The sequence below is a fragment of the Psittacula echo genome, assembly GCF_963264785.1.
Source record: "Psittacula echo genome assembly, chromosome: 3".
Classification (NCBI taxonomy): domain Eukaryota; kingdom Metazoa; phylum Chordata; class Aves; order Psittaciformes; family Psittacidae; genus Psittacula; species Psittacula echo.
In genome coordinates, this window is record NC_137736.1 from 51,369,155 (window position 1) to 51,396,327 (window position 27,173).

The 27,173-nt window shown below is 43.3% G+C and overlaps 1 protein-coding gene across 4 annotated transcripts in view; it reads right to left on the reverse strand.

Annotated features, from left to right (window-relative positions):
• Positions 1-27,173, reverse strand: part of SHROOM2 (shroom family member 2) — a gene marked incomplete at both ends in the record, with an annotated part of 131,128 nt that overhangs the window by 2,634 nt on the left and 101,321 nt on the right. For 2 of the 4 annotated variants that reach the window (XM_080613349.1, XM_080613348.1), the window contains 4 exons: positions 1,932-2,204; positions 16,416-16,593; positions 17,486-18,037; positions 21,748-22,506. In XM_080613349.1, coding sequence (XP_080469475.1) covers positions 1,932-2,204; positions 16,416-16,593; positions 17,486-18,037; positions 21,748-22,506 — 1,762 coding nt within the window. Of the gene's footprint in view, positions 1-1,931; positions 2,205-16,415; positions 16,594-17,485; positions 18,038-21,747; positions 22,507-23,357; positions 23,436-27,173 lie in introns of those variants that run through there. The other 2 variants (XM_080613347.1, XM_080613350.1) reach the window with 2 other exon arrangements.

The following is a 27,173-nucleotide window of genomic DNA, read 5'->3' on the forward strand; positions in this document are numbered from 1 at the left end:
TTTCAGAAGCTGAAGCTGAAATACCTGATATTTTTCCTTGTGGCAAGACAAATCTATGACAGAGCATCTAATAGAATATTAATTAAGCCATGATGATTTGGCTGCTGACAGACCGTTTGTTTAGAAAGCCGCTGAGCTGTTGGTAGATCCTAGAAAGTGGAAAATCTATCAGAGTAGTTTATTAGACAGAATTGGCTAAATAAAAATAAAAATAAAATCAGTGATCACTAGAGATACGATCCCCAGGGACTGAGGTAATCTCCTGTTTTGTATATATGGTACATTAGTAGTTCACCAACATCATCATGTGACCTACAAAATACCAAAGGACAACCAAAATTCAAAGCCATGCACATGTAACCCTACATGCATTGTATTTATAGTTGAAGTACCTGGGGACTTGATCCATCTGAGAAGCATCTCCAGCTAACACTTCTAGATATATTTCTGATATGACTATGGCAAGACTTTGGTGCCAATGCACAAGAGGAATGGGGATTAAAATATGTTCAGGATTTGGATTTCTGCCAGTCTAAATTTTACAGCAGAGCACACAGACAATTCCTAACTACCGTTACTACACACCACCTACTTACCTTCTTCCTTTTCCACATCTAGCCAATAAGCTGTTTTTATCACAGCTTTCAAACTGTGTTTCCTATATGCTCATATCATCTGGTAGCTCTTTCCCCAGCTCACACTCCCATCTTTGAGCCCATTAGGCAACTGCAACTACATTTAGAAAAAAGGAGTCTGAAGAAGGATTAAATTTCTGTAAGTTTCAGAAGCTTTGATCTGCCCTCTAATAAGCTGTCAAATACCTTCCCCTCCCCTCAGTCAGAGAGGGGCCTGGACAGCCATTAAACAAGTATGTTTGGCAGCAGCTAGGGCCAAATAGCAAAAGTACAGCTTCAGACTAGTCCCAGCACTTAACTGGTTCCTATTGGTGAAAGAAGGGAGCATGCTGAAGAAACACAACATGAATCCACAGGCCATTGAAAGAATTGTTACAACACTTAGGTGTATTGCTGGCATTTCAGTCCACAGCAACAAGCCAAAAATCCCACTTCATGTTCATTTAACTACACTCACTTGACAGACACCTGCCCCCCACCCTCTCTATTTATTTTAGCCTTTAAGTTTCACACATGTCTACATCTCTTCTTTGGTGCATATCTGTATCGCTAGATATCTCCTGCCCAGCTAAGACCTGATGGGATTTGGAGTTAAACAAAATGGTGCTAGCAGAGGTGACACCCAGTAGGTAAGAGTACCCTGAATGCTCCTGAAATTTTCACATCTGCTGGGATTCTTCCACATCACTATTGGGCTATTCTGCTTGGAGTAAAATGTGTTTTCTATTGAAAAATTCTTTTTGCAATGCCTCCCTCCTGCTCCCCCAGCTTTCAAAAAGACTTGTTCTTCTGTCATTTCTTGCTCTTGTTCCTCACTAGGCATTGTGGAGGAAGCCGTAGTATAGGACAAATATCTAACAACCTTACAGATTTTTGTCTGCATCCTTTATCTATATCCTTTATCAAGATCCTTGTTGAGAATAAAGAAACTTTCCACATTACTGCAAAGTGGCACTCTTTTCCCCATCTTGAATTGTTACTTTTGTTTTCCTTCTTTTTATGCTCCTATCAGTGGTTCCCTTCTTTCTTTAAGCTTTCACTATGAAGTCTGTTTTCCAGCATGTTGAACCCCAATACACCGCTTTTTCTTGGCAATCCACTTGTAGTTCTAATATTTCAAGCAAAAGCAGCAAGACAAAGAGAAAAGTTCTAAGAAATCCAAAGCAAATGTCTTTATGAAATTTATCTATTCACTATCCCTCATCTTGAGTGCTCCAATTGAGATAAACAAAACCAAGAACCACCCCCCACAACAGCTTCACTAAACAGAACGATATTCTTATTGGCCTTTCTCACCCGTTCTTCCGCAGAGGTATTTTCATCGAGGTTATTAATGGCATTTTCCACACGGGCCAGACGACCTGATAGTGACAGCAGGAGGTTGACCACTTTGTCAAGGTCGCCGATAAACATCTTGAATTTGTCGAACTCATTTGGTTTGCAGACTTCTTTCACAATGGCCTCTACCTCCTCCCCCAGTATATTGTTTGCTTGGATGTCTTCCAGAAGTGTCTCACGTGCTTCCCTCAGCACCTGCAGCTTCCTACTAATGCTGTCAATAAGTTCTTGCTGTGGAAAACAAGGAGATGAGCATTTATTAGCACTACTGCATTCTTCCGCACTTCTGAAAGTCATGTCAGAAATCTAGCATTTTAATACACTGAAACTCCATGTGGCATTGACAATGACTGCACTACAAATAAAAATAAGTATATGCCTAAGGTCTGTACCTCTGGACTGAGGTTCACGATGCTCAGCTTGAGACCTGCTTTAATTCAATTTATCTTTGTGGCACAATATGGAGGACTCCCACCCCTCCCCCTAGCAAACATTCCTGCTGCTGCTTTGAACAGTTTCAAAGCCAGCTATGGAAGAGCATAAAGTACAGTGCACCCTTTTCTCTCTAAATACCAGGTCCATAATACCTTTCTGAAAAGCTACACTTAGAAAGACTGTACCAGGAAAACAATGCTGTATTTTCCACATAACACAGTTAAAATTAGGGCACTGTCTAGCTTTTTCTTCCTTTCTTCATGTTAGCATCCCTCCAGTAGCAGTCCTTCCACTTTCAGAAAACCTTAGCTTTAACAGTGCGTTACAACATTTCTGTAGGAAAATTGCAATCCCTGTGGCATGAAACAGAATAAAACCTACTTTATTATACAAAGCAGCTCTATGTGAAGCTGTGCAAAATGGCTCTGCCAAAGGACCAAACAAGCATCTTTGGCTGTCACTGTCCTACCTCAGGCAAATATACCGCCTCATCTACAGTTTGCTGGGGTTTCCCACTGCATGGGATACACATGCCCAGGCTTAGAAAAATCATGCCGGGTGCATCACCAGCACAGCCAGACCTCCCTTGGTGACCTGTGTTCCATCTGTGGTGCCTGGCCACCTCCTTGCTTTTGGACAAGAGGTCTTGTTTCTTCTGTGTCCATTAGCTTTCATTTGTGCACAAGGGGTGAAAGTCAGTTCAGCTAGTCGTCTACTCTAACAGGAGATGAAGCATGCCCTAAAAATGCCTCGCTCATGTAAATGTAGATGCGTATTTAGTATTCAGCTAATTTCAGGTAAGAAAAATTCCCAAAGCACTCTCTAAACATACACCTCAGCACAATTTCTAAATGAAAATGACATCCTTTAAAATAATAATTATTTCAGCCCCCTTTCCTTTTTTTTTAAAAAAACCCCATAAAATTCCTCATGCCATTCTTTAGGAACTCTGCTTTCTAAATGCAAATCTGATTACAAGCCTGCATGATTACCCAGAAACATACTGACTGCAGCTACCACTCCCAGATGCCACTGAGCAGTCACTGCCAATTTATTTTGGGAACAACATCAACCAACCAAACAAAAGAAAGTCTGCCATCTTGAGAGAAGGCAACTACACCCTGAAAATTTAACAGCCATTTTGAAAGCAGAAGGGATTATTCTGGCGGGTTTTCTCCCTTTTGATTTAAGATACTAAGGCCAGGTTAATCTGGATTTGGGCTGCTAGTCTGGGTGTCCAAAAGATTAAGGTAGTAAGCAGTTCTACAGATGCCTGCTTTACTGACTGATTAATCTGCAGGATTTGATTTCTCCCCCCACCCTCGTCTCTCAATGCAAATGCATTTTGATTTGGATTATGTAGGTCACAGTGCTACCTTCTCATTTCCCTTAGATGGCACATACATGCACAGTGCTGCTGTTTCACCACCCGAAACGCAAGGGGATACTGTTGTGCTCTGTTACAGTCTTAAGTTTTTCACTTCAGCAGCCATTTTCCCAGTAGCATCCTATTTAGATGTCCCCAAGCAGCTGAAGCTAGCATCTAAAGGATTGCTTTTGCAGGTGTGAAGGATGTAAGTACTTGCCTCTCTAAGATTGTCATATCTATTAAAGAGTTAGGATCACTGATTGCTTCCTACTCAGACAAAGCAGTCTTTGGATGAAGCAACTGTGGGCTCACTGCACGCTTTTGCTAGCCAGCAGAAAACCTGTATTACATGCAATATCTACTGAGCCAGAAAAGCTCTAATCTACACCTTGAAACTGGCATATGAATAATTCATACCTTTGAATTCTGTACCAGTAAGCAGGAAAACAATAAAATCTCATCTTTTTCCAGTAATTCTTGCTGATCTGACTAGCAACACAGAAATTAGCTCAGTGCTGCTACGGTGGTTCACTGTTTGGCATGCTTTACATAAATTACTCTGCTCTCAGCTCACCACTTCACATGAATTCAGGCCTATATCAGAAGAAACCTGGTATTTCTCAATCATTTTTACACTCTTCAGGAGTTGCTGTAACTCTGTCTAAAGGCCATGAGGACTTCCTACCCAGTCACACATGGATTTTCCTTACTAAAAAACTTTAACGTCTGTTCAGTATTTCAGAATTGTGGTAAACCTACATTAAACTCAGTATGTTAAGACACACACATTCCATTCCTTCTAGTTGGGAATACAGGGATCGCCCCTCCCACTCTAACTCCCCCCCCCTTAAATTAATGACTCCATGTGAAATTCCCATCCTTATTTCGAAATAATAATAATAAAAAATAAAAAGCACCACCACACAATTCTGGTTTGCACAGAATGACAAATATTACAATCATTCCATGATGGACTGCAATTAAGTTCTCTCGTAACGGAACTGATTTCAAGGAATCAAGGAACAGGTTCTGGGTATATGCCTCCTCTAAAACAACTGAAGTCAGAAAGTGTGCTATTAAAGCGTTCAAGTCCTTAACAATCCCTTGTTAAACTGTTGCCAAATATGTGAAGCTGAGCCAAGTTTTATATATTCTGGCTGTTTTATAAAGATGCCTTGACCCACTTAGCTCGAGTTTTATGTTTTCTGACAAAATCTAAGATGAAAGTCCACTGAACTGAGTGCTTGCATCTCACGGTATATTGAGGAGCAGGGAGAGGAGTAAGGAGCAATGTGTGTGTCTACATTATGTATATTCAGAGAAGACAATGGGGGAGCTCTGCTAAAAGCTCTTCATTAAATTTTTCCTATCTCATATGATTATGGTGCATACTGGAGATAAAGGCAGCAGTATATGAAGAGTGAGTATGATTTTCCTGTTAACAGACACTAACAAAAATAAATAGCACTTTTATAAGCTTGAAGTTTAAGTCTTTAGTCTGTTGGGCAAACAAGAAAGGTTTAACACACCCCCATACAAACACTCCATAATTAATGAGAAGGAAACTAATTCTAGCAAAAACGATAAACATGACAATTGTGTGTGCCACCAGATAAAACCAATTTATTCAAAAAGTAGTGAAATCCTTAATTTGTCTGAGTAGTACAGCTGCTGGATGCAGTGGCTGGCTGGCAGAGGGTAAGTGCAGCTTTTGTGCTGCAACCATACCATGCCCCCAGTGGTGCACACCATATTGAACAGTGGGATGCAGCGGGGGCAGAGGGAAGGAAGGAAGGCTGAGGGAAAGAAAAAACCAAAGCGGTAACATAAAACACTACAGCTCCCTCATGTGCAGTGGCATCCACTCCTGCAATGAACCAGAGACAGGAATCTCCTATGGAATCTCTCATCCTTAGAAGATAATTCTTTGGGACTGGATTATTGAATGCACCCTAGCAATTCATCATTAAGCAGAGAGCTGATTTCAACTGAAAAGGTTTGCACACCACTGCACTAGTGGCTTAGGTGAACAGAGTTAAACTACATCACTTTAATTGATCAAACAGACCATCTCCTCCAGCTTATCTGTACTGGGAATATAATTAAAATATTTTGTGCCAAATAACTAAGGAAATGAGTGTGATGATTTTACATAGCACAACATTTTCTCAAACCACAGAAATATCATTATATCATCTTTTTAATACCATAGAATCATAGAATGGTTTGAGTTGGAAGGGACCTTAAAGATCATCCAGTTCCAACCCCCCTGTCATGGGCAAGGACGTCTTCCGCTAGACCAGGTTACTCAAAGCCCCTTCCAACCTGGTATTGAACACTGCCAGGGATGGGGCAGTCACAGCTTCTCTGGGCAACCTGTGCGAATGTCTCACCACCCTGACAGTGAAGAATTTCTTTCTAGTATCTAATCTAAACTTACCCTCTTTCAGTTTAAAGCCACTTCCCCCTTGTCCTATCCTTTATGCCCTTGTAATAAATCCCTCCCTTTCCAGATTTCTTGTAGCTCCCTTATGGATGCTAGCTGTGGCACAGAGAGGGGCCAGCTCATGGGGGTGGCCTCAGGGCTGCAGGGTTGGTTTCTGGCCTGAGAGAAAAGAAGCAACCCTAGGTTTGTTGTCAGAAGCCAAGTGGCAGACAACACTCAGGGACGCCCATGAGCTGTGCCCAGTGCAAAGCCAGAAGGCAGGGGCAGGCCCCTGAGATTCCTGAGTGCAGGGACTGCCTGGGGCCAGCATCCCAAAGGCCATCCTGGGAGGGTGCTGGGTGGCGGGGCAGTGGGCGGGGCTGCACGGGGTGGGGGGGAGCGATTACCTGATGTTGTAATGCCACACCTAGCAACACAAGGGCCCGGGACACAGGGGATGGAGGGGACACTCAGCTACAGGGCAGAGCTGGCCCAGAGGGCAAAGACATGCAGGAGGTAAACAAGGCAAACAAAGGCTTTTGTTTTGGGAAAACTGCTTTGGGGGTGTTCATTAATTTTTATTCTGGTTTGGGGCTTTGTGGTTTGGGTTTTTTTTTTGGTGGTTTGTTGTGGTTGTTTTCAGGGGTTAGGTTTTTTGAAGGGTGTATTTGGTTTTTTTTGTTTGTTCTGGGGTTTTGATTTATTTACTTAGAAAAAGGAAAACGAGGGAAAGGCGAGGGAAAGGAGAGAGACAGGAGAGGACAGGCGAGGTAAAAGCCAGGGAAAGGAGAGGGACAGATGTGGGAAAGGAGAGGGAAAGGAGAGTGAAAGAAGAGAAGGGAGATGGAAGGGAGAGGGAAAGACAAAAGAAATGTGAGGGAAAGGTGAAGGAAAGGAGAGGGCCAGGAGAGAGAAAGGAGAGGGAATGGTGAGTGAAAAGAAAGGGAAAGGACAGGGACAGGAAAGGCACAGGGGAGGGACAATTGAGGAAAATGAGAGGGAAAGGAAAAGGAAAGGAAACGGAAAGAAGAGGGACAGGCAAGAGAAATGTGAGGGAAAGACAAGGGAAAGCAGGACAGGAGATGGAAAGGTGAGAGAAAGGTGGGAGAAAGGTGAGGGACAGGCGAGAAAAAGGAGAAGGCAAAGCAAGTGAAAAGCAAGGAAAGGAGAGGGAAAGAACAGTGAAAAGAGAGGGAAAGGCAAGGGAGAGGGAAAGGCGAGGGACAGGCAAGGCACCGGTGAGGGACAGCTGAGGGAAATGAGAGGGAAAGACAAAGGAAAGGAGATAGAAAGGAGAGGAACAGGCGAGGGAAATCCAAGAGAAAGACAAGGGAAAGCAGAAGGACAGAAAAGGGTAAGATGAGAAAAAGATGGGAGAAAGGTGAGGGACAGGCAATGGAAAGGAGAGAGAAAGGCAAAGGAAAGGAGAGAGAAAAAAGAGGGAAAGGTGAGTGAAAGACGAAGGAAAGGACAGAGAAAGTTGAGTGACAGGAGAGTGAAAGACGAGGAAAAGAAGAGTGAAAAGCATGGGACAGGCAAGTGAAAGGCGAGGGACAGGCGAGGGAAAAAGAGGTAAAGGCAAGGGACAGGCAAGGGAAATGAGAGGGAAAGGAGAAGGAAAGGGGAAGAAAAAGAGGGACAGGCAAATAAAAGGTGCTGGAAAGGTGAGGTAAAGGAGAGAGAAAGCAGAGGGACAGGCAAGGGGAATTCGAGGGAAAGCAAAGGAAAAGGAGAGGGATAGGAGAGGGACAGGGGAGGAAAACATAATGTAAAGACAATGGAAGTATGAGGGAAAGGTTAGGAAAAGGCGAGGGAGAGGATAGGGAAAGTCGAAGGAAAGGAGATGGAAAGTTGAGGGAAAGGAGACGGAGAGGTGAGAGAAAGGAGAGTTAAAGGGGAGGAAAAGAAGAGGGAAAGCTCATGGAAAGACAATGGACAGATGAGGGAAAGGTGCGTGGCAAGCGAGGGAAAGGAGAGGGACAGGAAAAAGAAAGGTGAGTGAAATATAATGGAAAGATGAAGGACAGATGAGGAGAAGAATAGAAAATGATGAACAGAGGAGGGAAATGCGAGGGAAAGGAGAGGGACAGGGTAAGGAAAGGTGAGGGAAAGATAAAAGGAGAAAAGGCAAGGGAAAGGAGAGGAAAAGGAGAGGAAAAGCAGAAAGATAATGGAAAGACAAGAAAAAGGATAGGGACAGGACAGGGAAAGGTGAGAGAAAGAAAAGGAAAGATGAGGGAAAGATGAGGCAAAGACGAAGGAATGATGAGGAAAAGATGAGGGAAAGACGAGGGAATGATGAGGAAAAGAAGGGGGAGAACACAGGGAAAAGCAAGGGAATGGCAAGGAAAGAAAATGGAAAGGTGAGGGAAGGACAAGGGAAAGGTGAGGGAAGGACAAGGAAAGGCAAGGAAAGATAAGGAAAGATGAGGGAAAGGCAAGGGATAGTATAGGGAAAGACAAACGAAAGATAAGGAAAGGCAAGGGAAGGAGAGGGACAGGATAGGGAAAGGCAAGGGAAAGATAATGGAAAGAATAACGAAAGGCAAAGGAAAGGAGAGGGAAAGGAGATGCAAAGGAGAAGGAAAGATAATGGAAAGACGAGGGAAAGATGAGGGAAAGATTAGGGAATGACAAAAAGAAGTGAGAGAACACAGGGAAAAGTGAGGGAATGATTCTATGATTCTATGGAAGACGAGGGAAAGGAGAGGGATAGGATAGCAAAAGATGAGGAACATGTGAGGGAAAGGAGACAGGAAGGAGAGGTAAACGCAAGGAACAGGACAGAGAAAGGCGAGGCACAGCTGAGGGAAAGATGAGTGTAAGATAATGGAAAGAAGAGGCAAAAGGCAAGGAACAAGCGAGGGAAAGGAGATGGATAGGAGAGGGAAAGATAATGGAAAAACAAGGGAAAGGCAAGGGACAGGAAAGGGAAAGATAACGGAAATAGATGGAAAGATGAGGGAAAGGTTAGGGAAAGCCAAGGAAGGGAGAAGAAAAGATAATGGAAAAATGAGGAATAAACGACAGAAATGCAAGGGACAAGAAAGGGAAAGGTATGGGATACGTGAGAGATAGTATAGGATAGGCAAAGGAAAGATAAGGAAAGGTGAGGGAAAGAAGAGGTACAGGATAGGGAAAGGAGAGGGAAAGATAATGGAAAGAAGAAGGAAAGGCAAAGGAAAGGTAAGGGAAAGGAGATGGATAGGCAAGGGAAAGATAACAGAAAGACAAATGAAACATAAGGGAAAGGGGAGGTATAGGACAGGGACAGGAGAAAGAAAGGCAAGGAAAATATAAAGATGAGGAAAAGGCTAGGGACAAGATAGGGAAAGGCAAGGGAAAGGTACGGAAACATGAGCAAAAGGTGAGGGAAAGGAGAGAGAAAGTATACAGAAATGTGAGGAACAGGAGAGAGAAAGATGAGGGAAAGGCGAGGGAAAGGTAACGGAAAGAGAAGGGAAGGACAGGAGAAAGGCGAGGAACAGGATAGGGAAAGGGGAGGGAAAGACAATGGAAACACGAGGGAAAGGCAAGGGACATGGGAAGGAAACTGGAGGGACAGGTGAGGGGAAAGAGAAGGAAAGGAGGACATGCATGGGACAGGCGAGGGACAGGATAGAGAAAGGATAAGGAAAGATAACAGAAAGAAGAAGGAAAGGCGAGGGAAAGGCGAGGGAAAGGCGAGGGAAAGGCGAGGGAGAGGCGAGGGAGAGGCGAGGGAGAGGCGAGGGAGAGGCGAGGGAGAGGCGAGGGAGAGGCGAGGGAGAGGCGAGGGAGAGGCGAGGGAGAGGCGAGGGAGAGGCGAGGGAGAGGCGAGGGAGAGGCGAGGGAGAGGCGAGGGAGAGGCGAGGGAGAGGCGAGGGAGAGGCGAGGGAGAGGCGAGGGAGAGGCGAGGGAGAGGCGAGGGAGAGGCGAGGGAGAGGCGAGGGAGAGGCGAGGGAGAGGCGAGGGAGAGGCGAGGGAGAGGCGAGGGAGAGGCGAGGGAGAGGCGAGGGAGAGGCGAGGGAGAGGCGAGGGAGAGGCGAGGGAGAGGCGAGGGAGAGGCGAGGGAGAGGCGAGGGAGAGGCGAGGGAGAGGCGAGGGAGAGGCGAGGGAGAGGCGAGGGAGAGGCGAGGGAGAGGCGAGGGAGAGGCGAGGGAGAGGCGAGGGAGAGGCGAGGGAAAGGCGAGGGAAAAGCGAGGGAAAAGCGAGGGAAAAGCGAGGGAAAAGCGAGGGAAAGGCGAGGGAAAGGCGAGGGAAAGGCGAGGGAAAGGCGAGGGAAAGGCGAGGGAAAGAAAGCGGAAAGGTAACTGAAAGATGAAGGAAATATAAGTGAAAGGGAAGGGACAGAAGAAAGATAGAGAGGGATACAATAGATGAGAGAAAGGCTAGGGACAGGATAGGAAAAGGCAACGGAAACGTGATGGAAGGGAGAGGGAAAGGAGATGGAAAGGAGAGACAAAGATAACGGAACGACGAAGCAAAGACGAGAGAAAGACGAGAGACAGCCAAGCAAAAGACAAGGGAAAGGTCTTTTTGGAAAGATGTGGGAAAGGTCAGAGACCAGTTAGAGACAGTTTAGAGAAAGGCAGGTGAGAGAGAATGGAAAGATGAGGGAAAGGGGAGGGACAGGATAGGGAAAGGTGAGGGAAAGATAACAGAATGATGATGAAAAGGCGAGGGACATGCAAGGAAAAGGAGAGGGAAAGAAGAAGGAAAGGAGAGGGAAAGACGAAAAGGAGAGGAAAAAGAGAGGGAAAGGGAAGGTAAAGGAGAAAGAAAGTCAAAGGAGAGGTGAGGGACTGGAGAGATGTAATAACCGAAAGACAAGGAAAAGATGAGAGAAAGGAAAGGGGTATGACAGGGAAAGAAGGAAAGATAAGGGAAAGGCAAGGGAATGGAGTGGGACTGAATAGGGAATTGCAATGGAAAGAGAATGGAAAGAAGAAATAAATGGAAAGGAAAAGGAGAGGGAAAGGAGATCGAAAGGAGAGGGAAAGGTAACAGCAAGACAATGGACAGGTGGCAGAAGGGTGAGGGAGATGCAAGGAAAAGACAATGGAAAGGTAATGGAAAGATGAAAGAAAGATGAGGGAAAGGATAGGGACAGGATAGGGAAAGGAGAGGGAAAGATAAGGAAAAATGAGGGAAAGGCGAGGGAATGGAGAAGGAAAGATAGCGGAATGACAAGGGAAAGGAGAGGGAAAAGAGGTAAAGATAATGGAATGATGAGGGAAAGATGAAAGGCGAGAGTCAGCCAACTAAAATACAAGGGAAAGGTAACAAAAAGACATGGGAAAGACGAGAGACAGGTTAGGGAAAAGCAAGGGAAAGATATCAGAAAGACGAGGGAAAGGAGAGGGATAGGACAGAAACAGAATAGAGAAAAAAAAGGGACATGTGAGAGAAAGGAGACAGGAAGGAGAGGTAAATGCAAGGAACAGGACAGAGAAAGGCGAGGCACAGCTGAGGGAAAGATGAGTGTAAGATAATGGAAAGAAGAGGCAAAAGGCAAGGAACAAGCGAGGGAAAGGAGACGGATAGGAGAGGGAAAGATAATGGAAAAACAAGGGAAAGGCAAGGGACAGGAGAGGGAAAGATGATGGAAATAGATGGAAAGATGAGGGAAAGGATAGGGAAAGGCGAAGGGAAGGAGAGGAAAAGATAATGGAAAAATGAGGAACAGATGAGGGAAAGGCAAGGGACAAGAAAGAGAAAGGTGAGGGATAGGTGAGAGATAGTATAGGATAGGCAAAGGAAGGATAAGGAAAGGTGAGGGAAAGGAGAGGTACAGGATAGGGAAAGGAGAGGGAAAGATAATGGAAAGAAGGAAAGGAGAGGGAAAGGAGATGTATAGGCAAGGGAAAGATAACAGAAAGACGAAATGAAACACAAGGGAGAGGCGAGGTATAGGAGAGGGACAGGAGAAAGAAAGGGAAACATAAAGATGAGGGAAAAGCTAGGGACAAGATAGAGAAAGGCGAGGAAAAGATATGGAAACGAGCAAAAGGTGAGAGAAAAGAGAGAGAAAGGAGACAGAAATGTTAGGGACAGGAGAGAGCAAGATGAGGGAAAGGAGAGGAAAAGGTGAGGGAAAGATAACATAATGAAGAAGAAAATGAAGGACATGCGAGGTACAAGCGAGCAAAAGGAGAGGGAAAAAAGAGTGAATGGAGAGGAAAAGGCGAGGGAAAGGCGTGGGAAAGATAACAGAAAGGGTGAGGGAAAGAAATGGGAAAGCAGAATGAAAGAGGAGGGAAAGGCTAGGGACAACATAGGAAAAAGCAAGGGAAAGGTGAGGGAAAGGAGATGGAAAAGACAGAGTAAGATAAGGAAAGATGAGGGAAAGACGAGAGAAAGGCGAGGGACAGACAAGGGAAAGAAAGGGGAAAGGTAACTGAAAGATAAACGAAATACAAGTGAAAGGCGAGGGACAGGAGAAAGAAAGAGAGGGAAATATAATAGAAAGATGAGGGAAAGACAAGGGAAAGGCAAGGGACAGGACAGGAAAAAGCAAGGGAAAGGTGAGGGAAAGGAGATGGAAAGGATAGAGAAAGATAGGGAAAAATGAGAGAAAGATGAGAGAAAGGCAAGGGACAGCCAAGCAAAAGACAAGGGAAAGGTAACTGAAAGATGAAGGAAATAGCAAAAGGCGAGGGGCAGGAGAAAGAATCATAGAATAGTCAGGGTTGGAAAGGACCTCAAGATCATCTAGTTCCAACCCCCCTGCCATGGGCAGGGACACCTCACACTAAACCATGCCACCCAAAGCCTCATCCAACCTGGCCTTGAACACCACCAAGGATGGAGCATTCACAACTTCCCTGGGCAACCCATTCCAGTGCCTCACCACCCTCTCAGTAAAGGATTTCTTCCTTATATCCAATCTAAACTTCCCCTGTTTAAGTTTGTACCCGTTACCCATTGTCCTGTCACTACAGTCCCTGATGAATAGTCCCTCCCCAGCATCCTTGTAGGCCCCCTTCAGATTCTGGAAGGCTCCACGCAGCCTTCTCTTCTTCAGGCTCAACAGCCCCAACTTTCTCAGCCTCTCTTCATAGGGGAGGTGCTCCAGTCCCCTGATCATCCTCACAGCCCTCCTCTGGACTTGGTCCAACAGTTCCATGTCCTTTTTATGTTGAGGACACCAGAACTGCACACAATACTCCAAGTGAGGTCTCAGGAGAACAGAGTAGAGGGGCAGGATCATCTCCTTCGACCTGCTGGTCACACTCCTCTTGATGCAGCCCAGGATACGGTTGGCTTTCTGGGCTGCGAGCGCACACTGAAGCCGGCTCATGTTCATTTTCTCATTGACCAACACCCCCAAGTCCTTCTCCGCAGGGCTGCTCTGAATCTCTTCTTTGCCCAACCTGTACCTGTGCCTGGGATTGCTCCGACCCAGGTGTAGGACCTTCCACTTGGCATGGTTAAACTTCATAAGGTTGGCAAAGAAAGACAGGGAAATATAACAGAAAGTTGAAGGAAAGACAAGGGAAAGGCTAGGGACAGCACAGGAAAAGGCAAGGAAAAGTAAAGCGGAGGGAAAATGACAGAAAGGAGAGCGAAAGGGGAGGGAAAGATAAGGAAAGGTGAAGGAAAGAAGACGGAAAGGAGAGGCAAAAATAATGGAATGATGAGGCAAAGACAAAAGAAAGGTGAGAGACAGCCAAGAAAAAGACAAGGGAAAGATAATGGAAAGACATGGGAAAGGTCAGAGACTAGTGAGAGACAGTTTAAGGAAAGGCGGGGGAGAGAGAATGGAAAGACGCGGGAAAGGTAAGAACAGGATAGGGAAAGGCGAGGGAAAGATAACAGAATGATGAAGAAAAGGTGAGGGACATGTGAGGAAACGGAGAGGGAAAGGAGAGGGAAAGGAGAGGGAAAGGAGAGGGAAAGGAGAGGGAAAGGAGAGGGAAAGGAGAGGGAAAGGAGAGGGAAAGGAGAGGGAAAGACAATGGAATGACGAGGGAAAGACAAGAGAAAGACAAGAGAAAGACAAGATAAAGGAGAGGGACAATATAGGGAAAGGCGAGAGAAATGTGATGGAAAGGAGAGGGAAAGGTGAATGAGAGGAGAAGTAAAGACAAGGGAAAGCTGAGGGTAAGAAGAAGGAAGAAGGGGGAAAGAAAGGGGAAAAAAGGAGTAAATGCGGGTAAATGGGGGTAAAAGGGGGTAAAGGGGGAAGGGGGGAAAAGGGGAGAAGGGGGGAAAAGGGGGGAGAAGGAGGGAGAAGGGGGAGAAGGGGGAGAAGGGGGAGAAGGGGGAGAAGGGGGAGAAGGGGGAGAAGGGGGAGAAGGGGGAGAAGGGGGAGAAAGGGGGGAAAAGGGGAAAAGGGAGGAAAAGGGGGGATGAAGGGGGAAAGAAGGGGGAATGAAGGGGGAAAGAAGGGGGAAAGAAGGGGGAAAGAAGGGGGAAAGAAGGGGGAAAGAAGGGGGAAAGAAGGGGGAAAGAAGGGGGAAAGAAGGGGGAAAGAAGGGGGAAAGAAGGGGGAAAGAAGGGGGAAAGAAGGGGGAAAGAAGGGGGAAAGAAGGGGGAAAGAAGGGGGAAAGAAGGGGGAAAGAAGGGGGAAAGAAGGGGGAAAGAAGGGGGAAAGAAGGGGGAAAGAAGGGGGAAAGAAGGGGGAGAAAAGGCGGAAAGAAGTGGGAAAGAAGTGGGAAAGAAGTGGGAAAGAAGTGGGAAAGAAGTGGGAAAGAAGTGGGAAAGAAGTGGGAAAGAAGTGGGAAAGAAGTGGGAAAGGCGAGGGAAAGGCGAGGGAAAGGCGAGGGAAAGGCGAGGGAAAGGCGAGGGAAAGGCGAGGGAAAGGCGAGGGAAAGGCGAGGGAAAGGCGAGGGAAAGGCGAGGGAAAGGCGAGGGAAAGGCGAGGGAAAGGCGAGGAAGCGATAACGGGAAAACAAGGGACAGTATAAGGAAAAGCGATAGAAAGGCAAGGGAAAGGTGAGATAATGATAATGGAAAGACGAGGGAAAGACGAGGGAAAGGTGAGAGACTGGTTAGGGAAAGGCAAGGGAAAGATATCAGAACAACGAGGGAAAGGAGAGGTAGAGGAGAGGGACAAGATAGCAGAAAGACAAGGGACAGGTGAGGGAAAGGTGAAGGAAAGATGAGGGACAGGACAGGGAAAGGTGAGGTACAGGCGATGGTTAGGGTTAGGATTAGAACAAGGGAAAAACAAAAGAATTACAAGGGTACGATGAGGGTAATATGACAGAAGACTAGAAAAAGAGGAGGGAAAGAGGCAGGAAAGCCAAGGGAAAGCTGAGAGGAAGGTGGAATGGAGAAGAAAGGGAGAAGAAAGGGAGAAGAAAGAAGGATGAAGAAAGAGAGAAGAAAGAGAGAAGAAAGAGAGAAAAAAGAGAGAAGAAAGAGAGAAAAGAGAGAGAAGAAAGAGAGAAAAGAGAGAGAAGAAAGAGAGAAGAAAGAGAGAAGAAAGAGAGAAGAAAGAGAGAAGAAAGAAGAGAGAAGAAAGGAAAGAGAGGAAAGAGAAGAAAAGGAGAGCACAAAAGGAGAGACAAAGGAGAGAGAAAGGAGAGATAAAGGTCAGAGAAAAGAGAGAGAGAAAGCAAAGAGAAAGGAGAAAAAAGGGAGAATAAGCTGAGAGAGAATGGAGAGAGAACGGAAAAAGGGAGAAATGGAGAGAGTTGAGAAGACAGCCTCCCTTGCGAAGGGCATCTTCCACTGAATAGACCAAGCTCATTAGCTATCTCTTACAACTACATTTATTAATTAGGGTGGTAGAAATAGAGAGCGAAGTGTTTTCATGAGTGACAAACCAAATGAAGGGAAAAAAAAAAAAAAAGCAGCTGTGTAGCCATGTGTGTTCCTTCTCTCTCATGACAAACCCAAATCCTGGACCTAAATTCTGCATTTCAAAAACATGGAACCAAAACCACCACCAGTTACAGTGGGATACAATACATAAGCACTCCTGTTTCTTTATACATAGCAAGTGAGAGAAATATAAGAGAAACTCAAATGCAAAACAGTATTTGAAAGTAACCTCCCCAAAACTTCTCCCTTGGGACCTTCCACAACAGGCATCAAGCTGCAAAAATTCACAGTTGGACACATAACACTTTTCCCTGTCCACTCCCCTCCCATTTCTCCCCTCAATCAATCCAGGCTGATTTTCCAAGTGATCTTTAATATCTAAAAAGCCTTTTATTTAAGGGTGTTTACCTAGCAAATTCACAGTTAATGAAATGCACTACACTTTTGAAATGTCTTTTACCTTCTTTTCTGACAAGTCATGATCCAGCTCATCTTCAGAATCTTCCTCACTCTGCTGCTGCTGCTGCTCCTGCATGTCCTTCATTTTAATCAGCAGCTCTGCCTTTGGTGCAGATGTGCTGTAGTAAGTAGAATTGGTTGTGAGGGAGATGGCAGACGGTGCACTCTGGTCCTCTTTCCTGGTAAAAAGCCAAAACTTTTATTAACTGCCTTGACACCCTAATCGCTGCAAAGAAAGGACAATCTTTTAGAGCCATCATTTCACCAAGCAAGCAGGGGTTCCAACAGAAAGCCATTACCTAAGTAAATAGGATAAATAAAATCTGGTTGTGAAGAAAATTTGAACTCAGCACACGCCCATCAAAAGCTAAAACTGAAGACCTTTCACCATTACATCAGTGAAACGGATCCAAGATCCCTCAGGTGGAAGCAAAATGTAGTTACATTTTTTCCAAGTAGTACAAAGACCTCAGTGTCACAGAAAGTATCCTTTCAGACTTCCAAATGTGGGATACTACAACCTCAGTATTTATCTTTTTGATTATGGAATTACACATGAACTTCATGAGAAGGCTACAACTTAATTTGATTACTCATATCAAGAAAATGAAAGACCCATAGAACATCAACATGGATGGAATTTAATGGAACTCAATCTTTTCTTTGTTCTTCATTCACTTCCAGGAAATGTCTCATGCCCATTTCAAGCTGTCTTTTTAAATTTTTGTCACATAAACAAGGGTAAAATATTTTTCCTTCTCTATCCAGTTATTAAACCAGACAATCTTGGTAAAGTATCTAATCACTATGAAATGGAAGAAGACAGTTATTCCTTAAGTTCTCACACAAATAGTTTTCTACAAAAGGAAAACTGTTATATTGTGCAACATTGTTCTTTTTCTGTTATTAAGGGTATACTTAGCAGTATTACACTTGACTGCAATTCTGACAGAAAAAGTCTCAGAAAAGCCCCAAACCTCAACAGAAGGAAGATCCTAGCCTTCACCCACCCTAGGAAAACTGACACCCTTTGGACAGCAGCTTACAAGGATTACAGAAAGTAATACTCACTTTTCCTCTGAAATTTTTGGAGAAGGAACTTTTGGCAGGAGCTTCCTGCGCTGTTGAGCTTCCTCCAGGAGGTGTTCATCTTTAGGGAATATACCAACCATCAGATCCATTGTTGTTTTTATTTTCACATTAGGATCTAGGATGTCTGCTAGAGATTTATCTCTTCCCACAATCTCTCTGGCTAGCTCCTCTGACTTCCAGTCTTCAAAAGTCTTCTCTTTGGCCTTTACATAGCTGACTGCTGGTGCGGCAGCACTGCTGTCCTTCAAGTTGCTCCCAGGTTCTTCAGCTGGTTGAGGGTCAGCTGGTTTGGTTCTGGCTTCTGGCTCTGGCTCTACACCTTGCCTGGTATAAGCACAGAATCGTGAATAGGATTGCTCAGAAGTGCTGAGTGTTTTAATTTGGTCCTTCTCCAAACCACTGGGTAAAGCAGGAGGCTCCATAGTACTGACAAGACACTGCCGACTCTCCTTTTCTGCGCTGCTCTCAGAATGAACTATCTTGATGGGAACCATTTTCACCGTAGTATTGTTGTCTATAACCCTTTCAATTCTGGAAAAGAAGGAAAACTCACCTTTTGAAATGGAAGAACCTGACATCCCAATTCTTATCCCCTCTAATCAGAAGGGAAGCCCAAATATGAAAAAAGGAATATAAGAGATCTAGGTAGTGGAATCTGTGTATCTCAAACCCTAAATCTACATGTTTTCTGCCCACACATGTTATACTGTACTTCTGTTTGTTTCCATGAACATGAGGGCCTAATCTTAGCAGCCAGGACCCAGATTTGAGAAGGTACTGCTGCACTGTGTTTTACTCCTTTGTGGCCAAACATACATAGGAAAACACACCTCAAGCTCAAACCTCCCTGCCTCATGCAGATCCAACAATGGCTTCAGCTTTTGGCCTAACAGGCAGCTTAGTTGCCTGGGGAGTTTGTGATGCTCTCACATTAATTCCCAACTCTTCCAAGGAAAGTGACAACAGAACAGATAGAAGAATCCTGCAGGCTAGGCCTTTGTTGAGCTACAAGAATAGCAAATAAATCAGTTATGGAAAACTTGGAAATAATTCAAAACTTAATTATATGATTAAAAAAACCCCTAAATCTGTATTTGTAAAATTTCACACAAGATACAGAAGTTTAATAGATCCCACCACAGTGTCCTAGTTTTCTACTTAAAGAAGGAAAAACAGCCTCTGAAGAGTGTAACACACAATTCTGGATACTCCTTTTATGGAAAGCTTATGGGGCCAACTTGGACATTCAGTCAGGAAAGCTGTTTAAAGAGGAAGATAACTTAGATTTTTAAATTGGACAGTAACATGTTAACATTACTGAAACATCTGCACTGTACGTAAACCATGTGAGAAACTAAAGTCTGGTTTGGTGGTTCTGAGTTTGCAGAAAGTTTAAAATTATTGTCATACTGTGGGTTTGGAAGCTCCACAGTAAGTGACTGAACACTACCTGTTAGGTAAAGTATCTGGTTTCATGGCTGTGTAGCTTGTCGCTGTCCAGATAAGTGACCAAGACATACTATGGCCCTTTTCCTCTAAGTGTGGGTGTGTCACTTTCCTTAAGCTTATAGTTTATTGTGCTGCATTTTTTCTTTTGTTGGGAATAGCAAAATCTGTTTGACTTCATATTTTTCAGAAGTTGTATCTTACATTTAAAGATACATTTGCTTCCAAATAAATATGCAGCCTCACAGTAGGTATCTACTTTACACAAGTGCTTCTTTGCAGACATGCTTTGATACTGATCCAACTTTTGGGGCAGGTTTTCCAGCCCATGCTGAACCCCACCACTCCCATTCGGTTGGGTGTTTTCAGTCAAGTCATCTGTCATTTTAAACAGCTCACTCCTGTGTCTACTGCTCAGCCCCAGCTCCCTGCCTGCAGACATGGGCTCGCCTCCTGCCTGCTGCCTCTGCCCTGACCCTTTCTCTCGCTTTATTTTTAAGTAAAGCCCACATCTTTTGGACTCTACCAGACTGTAAGGAGGAACACATTTTTGAATTTGAGGGAAATGCATGCATGCATAAATCTGTGGGGGGCAACTGGAAGAGAAGAAATAAGCTGAGCGTAATTCTTTACCTAAAATGCCTGACATCTGTTTTGAAACACTGAGTACATTCCTTTCAGCATAGTAGATTTTCCAAATACTTAAGGCATCATCAAGTCAACTGACTGCAGTCAGAGCAAAGACAGTTCAACACCAGGTGCTTCAGAAATCCTGTTTCTACAGTCAGTACCCTTCAGATTTCTGAAGGTTTTCCACTTGTGGAACTGTGGCATGAAATTCTGACTTGCAGCAATTCTGCTTGTTGCCACTACAAAGCTTTACTTCAACCACAAGCAGTCACTCTTTGACCTGAGTGTAGGTTTACTGCAAATCTACTGATGCACATGTACTGATGCACTCTTTTATTACTGCTAAACACTCATCTTGGGAAATAGCTGGCTTCTGCACACCACTAGTATTTCCTTATGCTGCATTATTCTACCTAAAAAGCTGCAGGAAACCCTTCCTACTCACTCAGTTTATCCTGCTGATGAACCAGACACCTTTCATAAAGAAAAGTAAATAGCTACATGCTGACATCATCAAACATTAGCTGCTGACAGCATGTAAACTGGCATGTCCAAAAGCTCACATGCAAGGAGTCAATAGAAGCAATAAGCCAAATCTAATTAACTGCACATTAAGATAAATCTACTGGTCATATTTCTATCATATGAAATAAATGCCATATAGAAGGTTCAGAGGTATGGCCCTCATATCTCTCCATTTTTGCCTTACCTGTTTTACTGAGTAATGTAATTATTAGCTGAGGACAATACCTTGTGCATAAGCAAGAGCTATCTGGGCTTAAGAATTTCAAATGGTAACAAAAGATTTGCAGGGTAAGTGTATCATTCAGATACGTTATCATTCAGATATCGGCATAGAATTAGGGACACCTTATTAGTGTTCACTCCAACATTAAAGCTTAGTAAAAAGGAAGGACAAATACAATTAGCCTTCTATGCAACCTTAGCATCTACTCATAAAGCAATACATTAAGGAAGTCAAAGCAATACATTAGGGAAGTCATTACTGTCATCTACCTTTGCACAGAAATGATAGGGTTCACACGACATGTATCACCTTTCATAGTAAACTGTATTATTACTTCATGTTAAAAACACTGCAGGATGAAATGGCATGTTTCTCCTCTGATTACAAGAGGAAAAACATAGAATCATAGCATCATAGAATGGTTTGGGTTGGAAAGGACCTTAAGATCATCTAGTTCCAACACTCCTGCCATGGCATGTTTAGGAAAAAAAGTAATTCATGTTTTCTATGTCATAAGGCACACTGGGAAACAGCATGACTGAGTCTATTCAAACTAGTTACATTACTGTAGAAAAAAGTTATTCTAACTACTTTTGCCCAGAGAAACAACCTCTGCATTCATTCAGCTTGGAGGTTTTATTTTAATTCTTTAACTATGAATTATTGTGCCGAAAGATTTATGAAAACTAAGATTCCTGAGCTTCCTGGAAGAGTTTGTTATCTTAAGGGAGAATAACGATATGATATAGTATATTAGCAGCATATGACAGACACAGAAATCAATTGAAATCAATTTCAGTCAGTTTGCCTAATTCTAAGTTTATCTAGCCTGGGAAAGGACTGAATTTCTCTTCCTGAATCTTAAGCCCATCTCAACACAAACAGTGCTGTGGACCTCCCAGCAGACTACCTGTAGTGCCACATTTCATTGTAAAAGCACCATGAAAACAGAAACAGTCATGATTTGGCAGTGCACCTTACTGTGTGTACTTCAAAACAGATGTTCTCACAAAGCACATACAGCTTCCCTTCCCACATCTGCTTTGTCCCTGCAACAATTCATATTCATATACAGGCTTGGGTGGAGGAAATGATGACAGAGAATCTTCTGATTTCACCCAGACTTATAGAGGAAAATCCATTAGAATCCATCCCTTTAATTTTCTTCTAACTACTAGCTGTTAACACCTGAGCAGTGTCAGTAAGCTAAAAGAAACCATAGACTAGTTGAAGGACTTCAACGCTACCAACTGGAATTTCACACAAGTCTTAGGTCTCTTTATGACATGCTGCCATGGCTCATGCTTAATGAACGCAAAGGATGAGCTTTTAGTAAAGAAAATTAACAGTCAGCCATTAATAAGGTCTAACTGAGCAAAAAGTGTTAATAGATTAGTAAAGGAGCTACATCTAGTACCTGGCTGGGTTCTCATCCTGTACAGACACAGGAGGTTTATCAGTGAGCTTCTGTGGTGCAAACTGAGGAGAAGGGGACCTTGATGTCTCCATGCCAGGTTTTTGAAGATACTGATACTTGGAAGATAATACAGACTCAGACCTAAGGTGCGTTTTTTCTTCTAAGTGCTGTAAAACATTCTCTGTGGATGATGCTTGCCGGAGCTGCTGTGGATTAGCACTCTTCAATTTTCCATTGAAAGTTGCAGGACTCTGACAGAGAGAGGAGTGACTGGCAAATACTTCGGTGGAGCTGGGGGACGAGGATGCAAAGGGCCGGCTGGGCACTGCCCGCAGAGATTCAGAAGATGTGCCGAGTGGCAGTGCAGGATTATCCGGTCGCCTGTATTTATCTATTTTAGGTGGTGGTGGCCTCTGAGGAGCAGGTCCACGCTTCTTGTTCAGCAGCACCGGCTCTACCCTATGGCTTTCGTCTCCTCTGCCCCGGGATAGAGAGGAGTGGTTCTCGTTCAAGGTCTGTGGCTCAGAGCAGGGGAGATGAGGTGGATTATGATCCTTGCTCTTCTCGTTCACGTTTTCCTGAGAGTATCGGTAATCACTAGGCAATGTCCCAGATCTCCCCCGACTCTCGTGAGGCAGAACCGCAGGCTCTTGCGCATGCAGAGGTCTTACAGGTGCCTTCCACTTGTGGCCTAAATTCTGGTCCAGCTGATCCCTCTTTTCCCGTGGGTTTTCCCTCACAGCCTCTGTGTCAGCTTGCCTAGAGAGAAGAACATGTCATTAGTGTGCTGATTTATTTCCTTCGGTGCAAGGCCACTGCACCAATCCAGGAAGCCTGAACACCAAGATCACATAGAACATTTAACATTAACTCCCCTGATCTACAGTAACTGTATGGCACAAAAACTTCTCTCATGTATGGGCACACACAGCATATCTAACCTAATGTGATGAGTCAAACCATAAAGTCAGGCTAAATTAGGGTATGAAGTGCGTAGTTTAATGCACAGCACACTTCCAACACTGATATGTGTGGCACAGTCAAACATGCAAATATTGGTAGCAATTGTCTTGATAAGAGGAATTCTAACACTCAAATTTAATTCTCTTTTTGCTTCAGAGTCAGTAACCAAGTGCGGAAACCAAATTTCTTCTCTATGTGCGTAATTAATACTGCAGTGTCATTTTAAATGTGAATTGAATATGATGAACTTTAATTACGAATCTGGAGGTTGAATTCTTGCATAACTGGTGAAAAATGAAATGAGTTCAAAGGAAATGTTTGCTGAAGCTAAAAAAAAAAGAGGAAAAATTAATATCTTCAGAAAAACAGCAGAAAAGGAAATTCAGAAAGGATTTTCCAGTCAAGCTTATTTTAAACTTGAACTTCTTTTGCCCTGTCAGCACATATGACAAACAATGGTCAGGAAGGCCTTATCTTAAACAGAAATATTTTTGGGCTTATTCCAATTTTACACTCTATTTCTCTAGTCAGAAAACAGGCTTTTGCAGCTCCAGGCTTGGCTTTGCCACAACACATGTAGTTGATTTGTGCTCACCAGATAAACACAAATTGGGAAAAAAACAGAAGGCAGGGAAAAAAGAAAGTACCTCTGGAGCCCCGAGAGGAGACAGGTTTGCTCTCTGCTTAGAGGAGGCTGAAGAGACACTGTGAACTTAGAAAAGAAGCTGCAACAGAGAAGTAAAAGGTTTCAGAGGGCCGCTAATATAATTTATGCTACTGACACAGCTGGTCTTTGTATTGTGAAATACTAACCCTGCAGACATGCACAGCTTTCTTTTGTGGGGACTGAAACGGGCATCTTTCCCAGCCTATTTGTAAAGCAGGGCTAACTTGAATTTTCAACCTAAACAGGTTATTAACATTACTGTACCAGTTTGGAGAATAGGTCTATAGGTTATTAAAATCAATGTGTATGAAAATGAAATCTGAGATTCAGCACATGAAATAAATAATGGGTTAAAGTCCATTATAAATTCAAGAAGGAAAAAAAATTGGAGCAATTACACTGCATTACACTATATTTATTATTTAATTAACTGCAATAGTTAATTAAATTAAAACAGATCTTTAAGATAAAGTATTGTGGGAAGATAACTGATTAGATGTGGATTCTACTTTCACATCTGTACAATCAAATCACTTTCAAAATGATTATTTTTCAGTCCTTGGATCTGTGATGCTTCAGCACTTACAGAAAGAAGTTCTAAAAAAATCTCGGCATTGTCATTAAACTGCCTGATGTACAGAAATTTTAATAACTGCACTTCACACTGATTTTTACATGTCAGAAATAAAATAGTATTGTACTTCCAAGATGGCTTTTTCCCAATTTAATTCCTGAACAGTCACATATACAAATATCTCTCTCTCTCTTGTGAAGTGTTAATTTTTAAAATTCAATTTTAATGGGTAATTTTGAATTTAGCATGAATGAAAATCTGAGTATTATTTAAACTCAGATCTCTTCAAAGTGATCTTAACTAATAGCAGTTGGTTCATCCAACTCCAAGTCATCTGACAAATTCAATGTCAATTCTGTTTTACAAAACAGTATTTATTGACTCCTATTTTAACACTAGACAAAGGACAAGTTTTGTTAAGTAAAATGATTTAGGCCAGAAAGACCAACGCTACTTAGATTTGGTTACATGGCATCTGTAGAGTCAGCTGGTTTTCCCCAGTGAATCCAATGTAAGCAGAACCAGGCCTGTAAATAGTTCCAATGCTTTTAATGGAAATGTTTACCAAATGAAGACTGCAGGCCTTAGATTTGAAATACTGTGTTTAAATCAGCATTTTTGACTGCCCAGATAACCCATGTAGAGTTAGTAACCCCTAGTTAACCTGTGCCAAAAAACTCTTTGGGCCTCTCTATTCTTCACATACATAAGCCACAACATAAGACAGTGTAATAGCTGCACTTAGGTGCATGGGTGAATCAAGGGCATGGTGCAAAATGTCACAAAGACATAAATTACATGCATTACCTCAGCCCATTTGCAAAGTATACATTGAACTTTGCATGCACATCAGGAATGACTGTGCTGCTGGAAGCAAACAGGACAGAGGATACCACCAATCTGACATGTTTACATATCCAAAGCATGTAACCAAATGTATCTAATATTACCCTGGCTCAGAAACAATAAATGCTGTAGTAGTCCTGCCACCTTCCAAAATAGAGTAAAAGGAAATAAAGAACTACAGCACAGAGAAATTTAGAGATGCTACATTTGCAAACATGGAGATGAAATTCTGAGATTACATACGTGCCTTCATACAGCTTCCACAAAATTAATCAGACATTTTGCAGTGCTACAGGAAATGGGTCTGAGGCATTCAACGCTGAGGCTAGTTTGCATTCAGTGTGAGTGGGTCCTCATGCAAGACATGCTTATTATATTATTTTGGAGAGATTTGAGCTTACTGTTCAAAAAGGAGGAAAAGAAAGCAAGCTTCAAGCCCCAGGAGAACACAATGGCAAGAACCTGCAAAGATGTTACATTATTATGAATACCAAGTCCACCAAGCTACTTTAAATCTGTTGGTGCTTCATGCAATGATATGCCCAGAATACAGCTGTTTCGGAAATGAGGCCCATAGCATTATGTAAGGATAACATACGACTGAAAAGAACTCATCATTTATAATCAAACATTGCAAAATGAGAGAGAGCATTTTAAAATAACCTGAAAACATGACAATTGACTTAATTGCCACTTTCATTCTAGATAACAAACCAGTCATCATCAAAACCATTAAATTCTAAGTTATCTTCAAACTCAAAGCTCCCTCATCCCCATGATACAATGCCACAACTGTCCAAATGCAAGAGCCTTCCTGATGGAACAGAATCAAGAAAGCTCACACCATGTTCCCCATCCCTGCCATGTGATGACTTGACAGCTTTGACTGTCAGACCACAGACTTAACATGAACTGCAAAGGAAGTGTCATCAACAGACTTATGCTGTTGATACAAAGTGGTATTCAGCAAGGGTGAGTCTAGTAGAGGAGGCTAATGTGCCTCTTCTACTGTGCCTGCTTTTGGTATTTGGGTATAGCAGTCTTCATATCTATACGGTGGGGGGCAGAAACCCAATATTGCTTCTAACTGAAAAGAAGGAACTGCTTCATCATGAAAATCAGTCCTCCACTAAACTCAGGTTTTCCAGAGGAAGTCTATGTGGAAACACAAGAGGCTGCATGCTTGTCAGCCAGGTGAGCTCAGCAGGACCTCTGCTCTGTGGCTTGCACATACCACTTAATGGGCCATAGCCACCAAAACCACCATCACCACTTACCACCATGGAGGTGGAAATGCGTAACAAGTATTTCCTAACCAGATGGACAAGTACATCTCTCCATTTCCTTCTGGCTGTTTTAGCTTGTGGCATACACGCTCAGGACTGAAATGTAAAGGCCAAGTAACATTAAGCCGGGGAAACCAACCAAGTCTCCTCCCCAGTCTGGACACTCCCAGGTCCCTCCAGCAATAACTCAACAGGCTACTCTAAGAAACCAGAGACAGGTATCAGTAACATAAGCTATTACACGCAAGTGAAACCATGGAGAGCTATATATACACATACACACATGTTAACAGGAGCCTGCCAGTGGAGTCAATGAGCAATTACGAAAATGAATCATTATGTATAGATGCCTATCAGAAGGGTAACATTTTTGGTTTCCATAAAAAACACCATCAAACCGCTGCCTTCATCTGCCCCATACTCAGGATCTGGTTAAACGTGGGCAGAGAAGTAGAATGATCTGATTGAATATCATATCTCAATAAATGGAAGTCCCTTCGATCAACTCAATGTTTCTGATTTTTATCTGTCTGATTTACAGTTTCTTGAGAATGCTTCAGGCCAAGACAAGCAGTGCCACAAGACAATCCAACTTTAAAATCCCAGACTACATAAGCATTGCAAAAATGTATTAGCCAACATTTGAAAAATGCATCATTTTTTGAAAACCTGACCCCTGTGCAAAAGTTTTACCATAAAACGTAAGCACGACTACGTAAGCAACAACATGCCCTGCACCTACTTGCAGAAGAGAGCAAATGGAGTGGCTGGTTTTGATTTAGGTTAAATTCCTTCTCAAACACTACAATCTACACTGGAAAAAGGTCTTCATACCTGAATAAAACTCCTCCATAAAAGTCCTCACCCCTCAATAACAGCAAACCCCTGATAAGGCCACAGTTTTGCAGCCCCTTTAAACTGATCTGAATGCAGATATTTTGCCAGAAGAGGCAGTCTCCTTCTTAGCCCATTCTGATTTTGTCTTCCTGCTCTTTCCATTGTATTAGCAGTAGGAACTGTACAGCCCCAAAATTGGATCAAAGAACTGACCTGGCTCAAAACAGGTAATTTTGTACCTTAAAGCAATCAT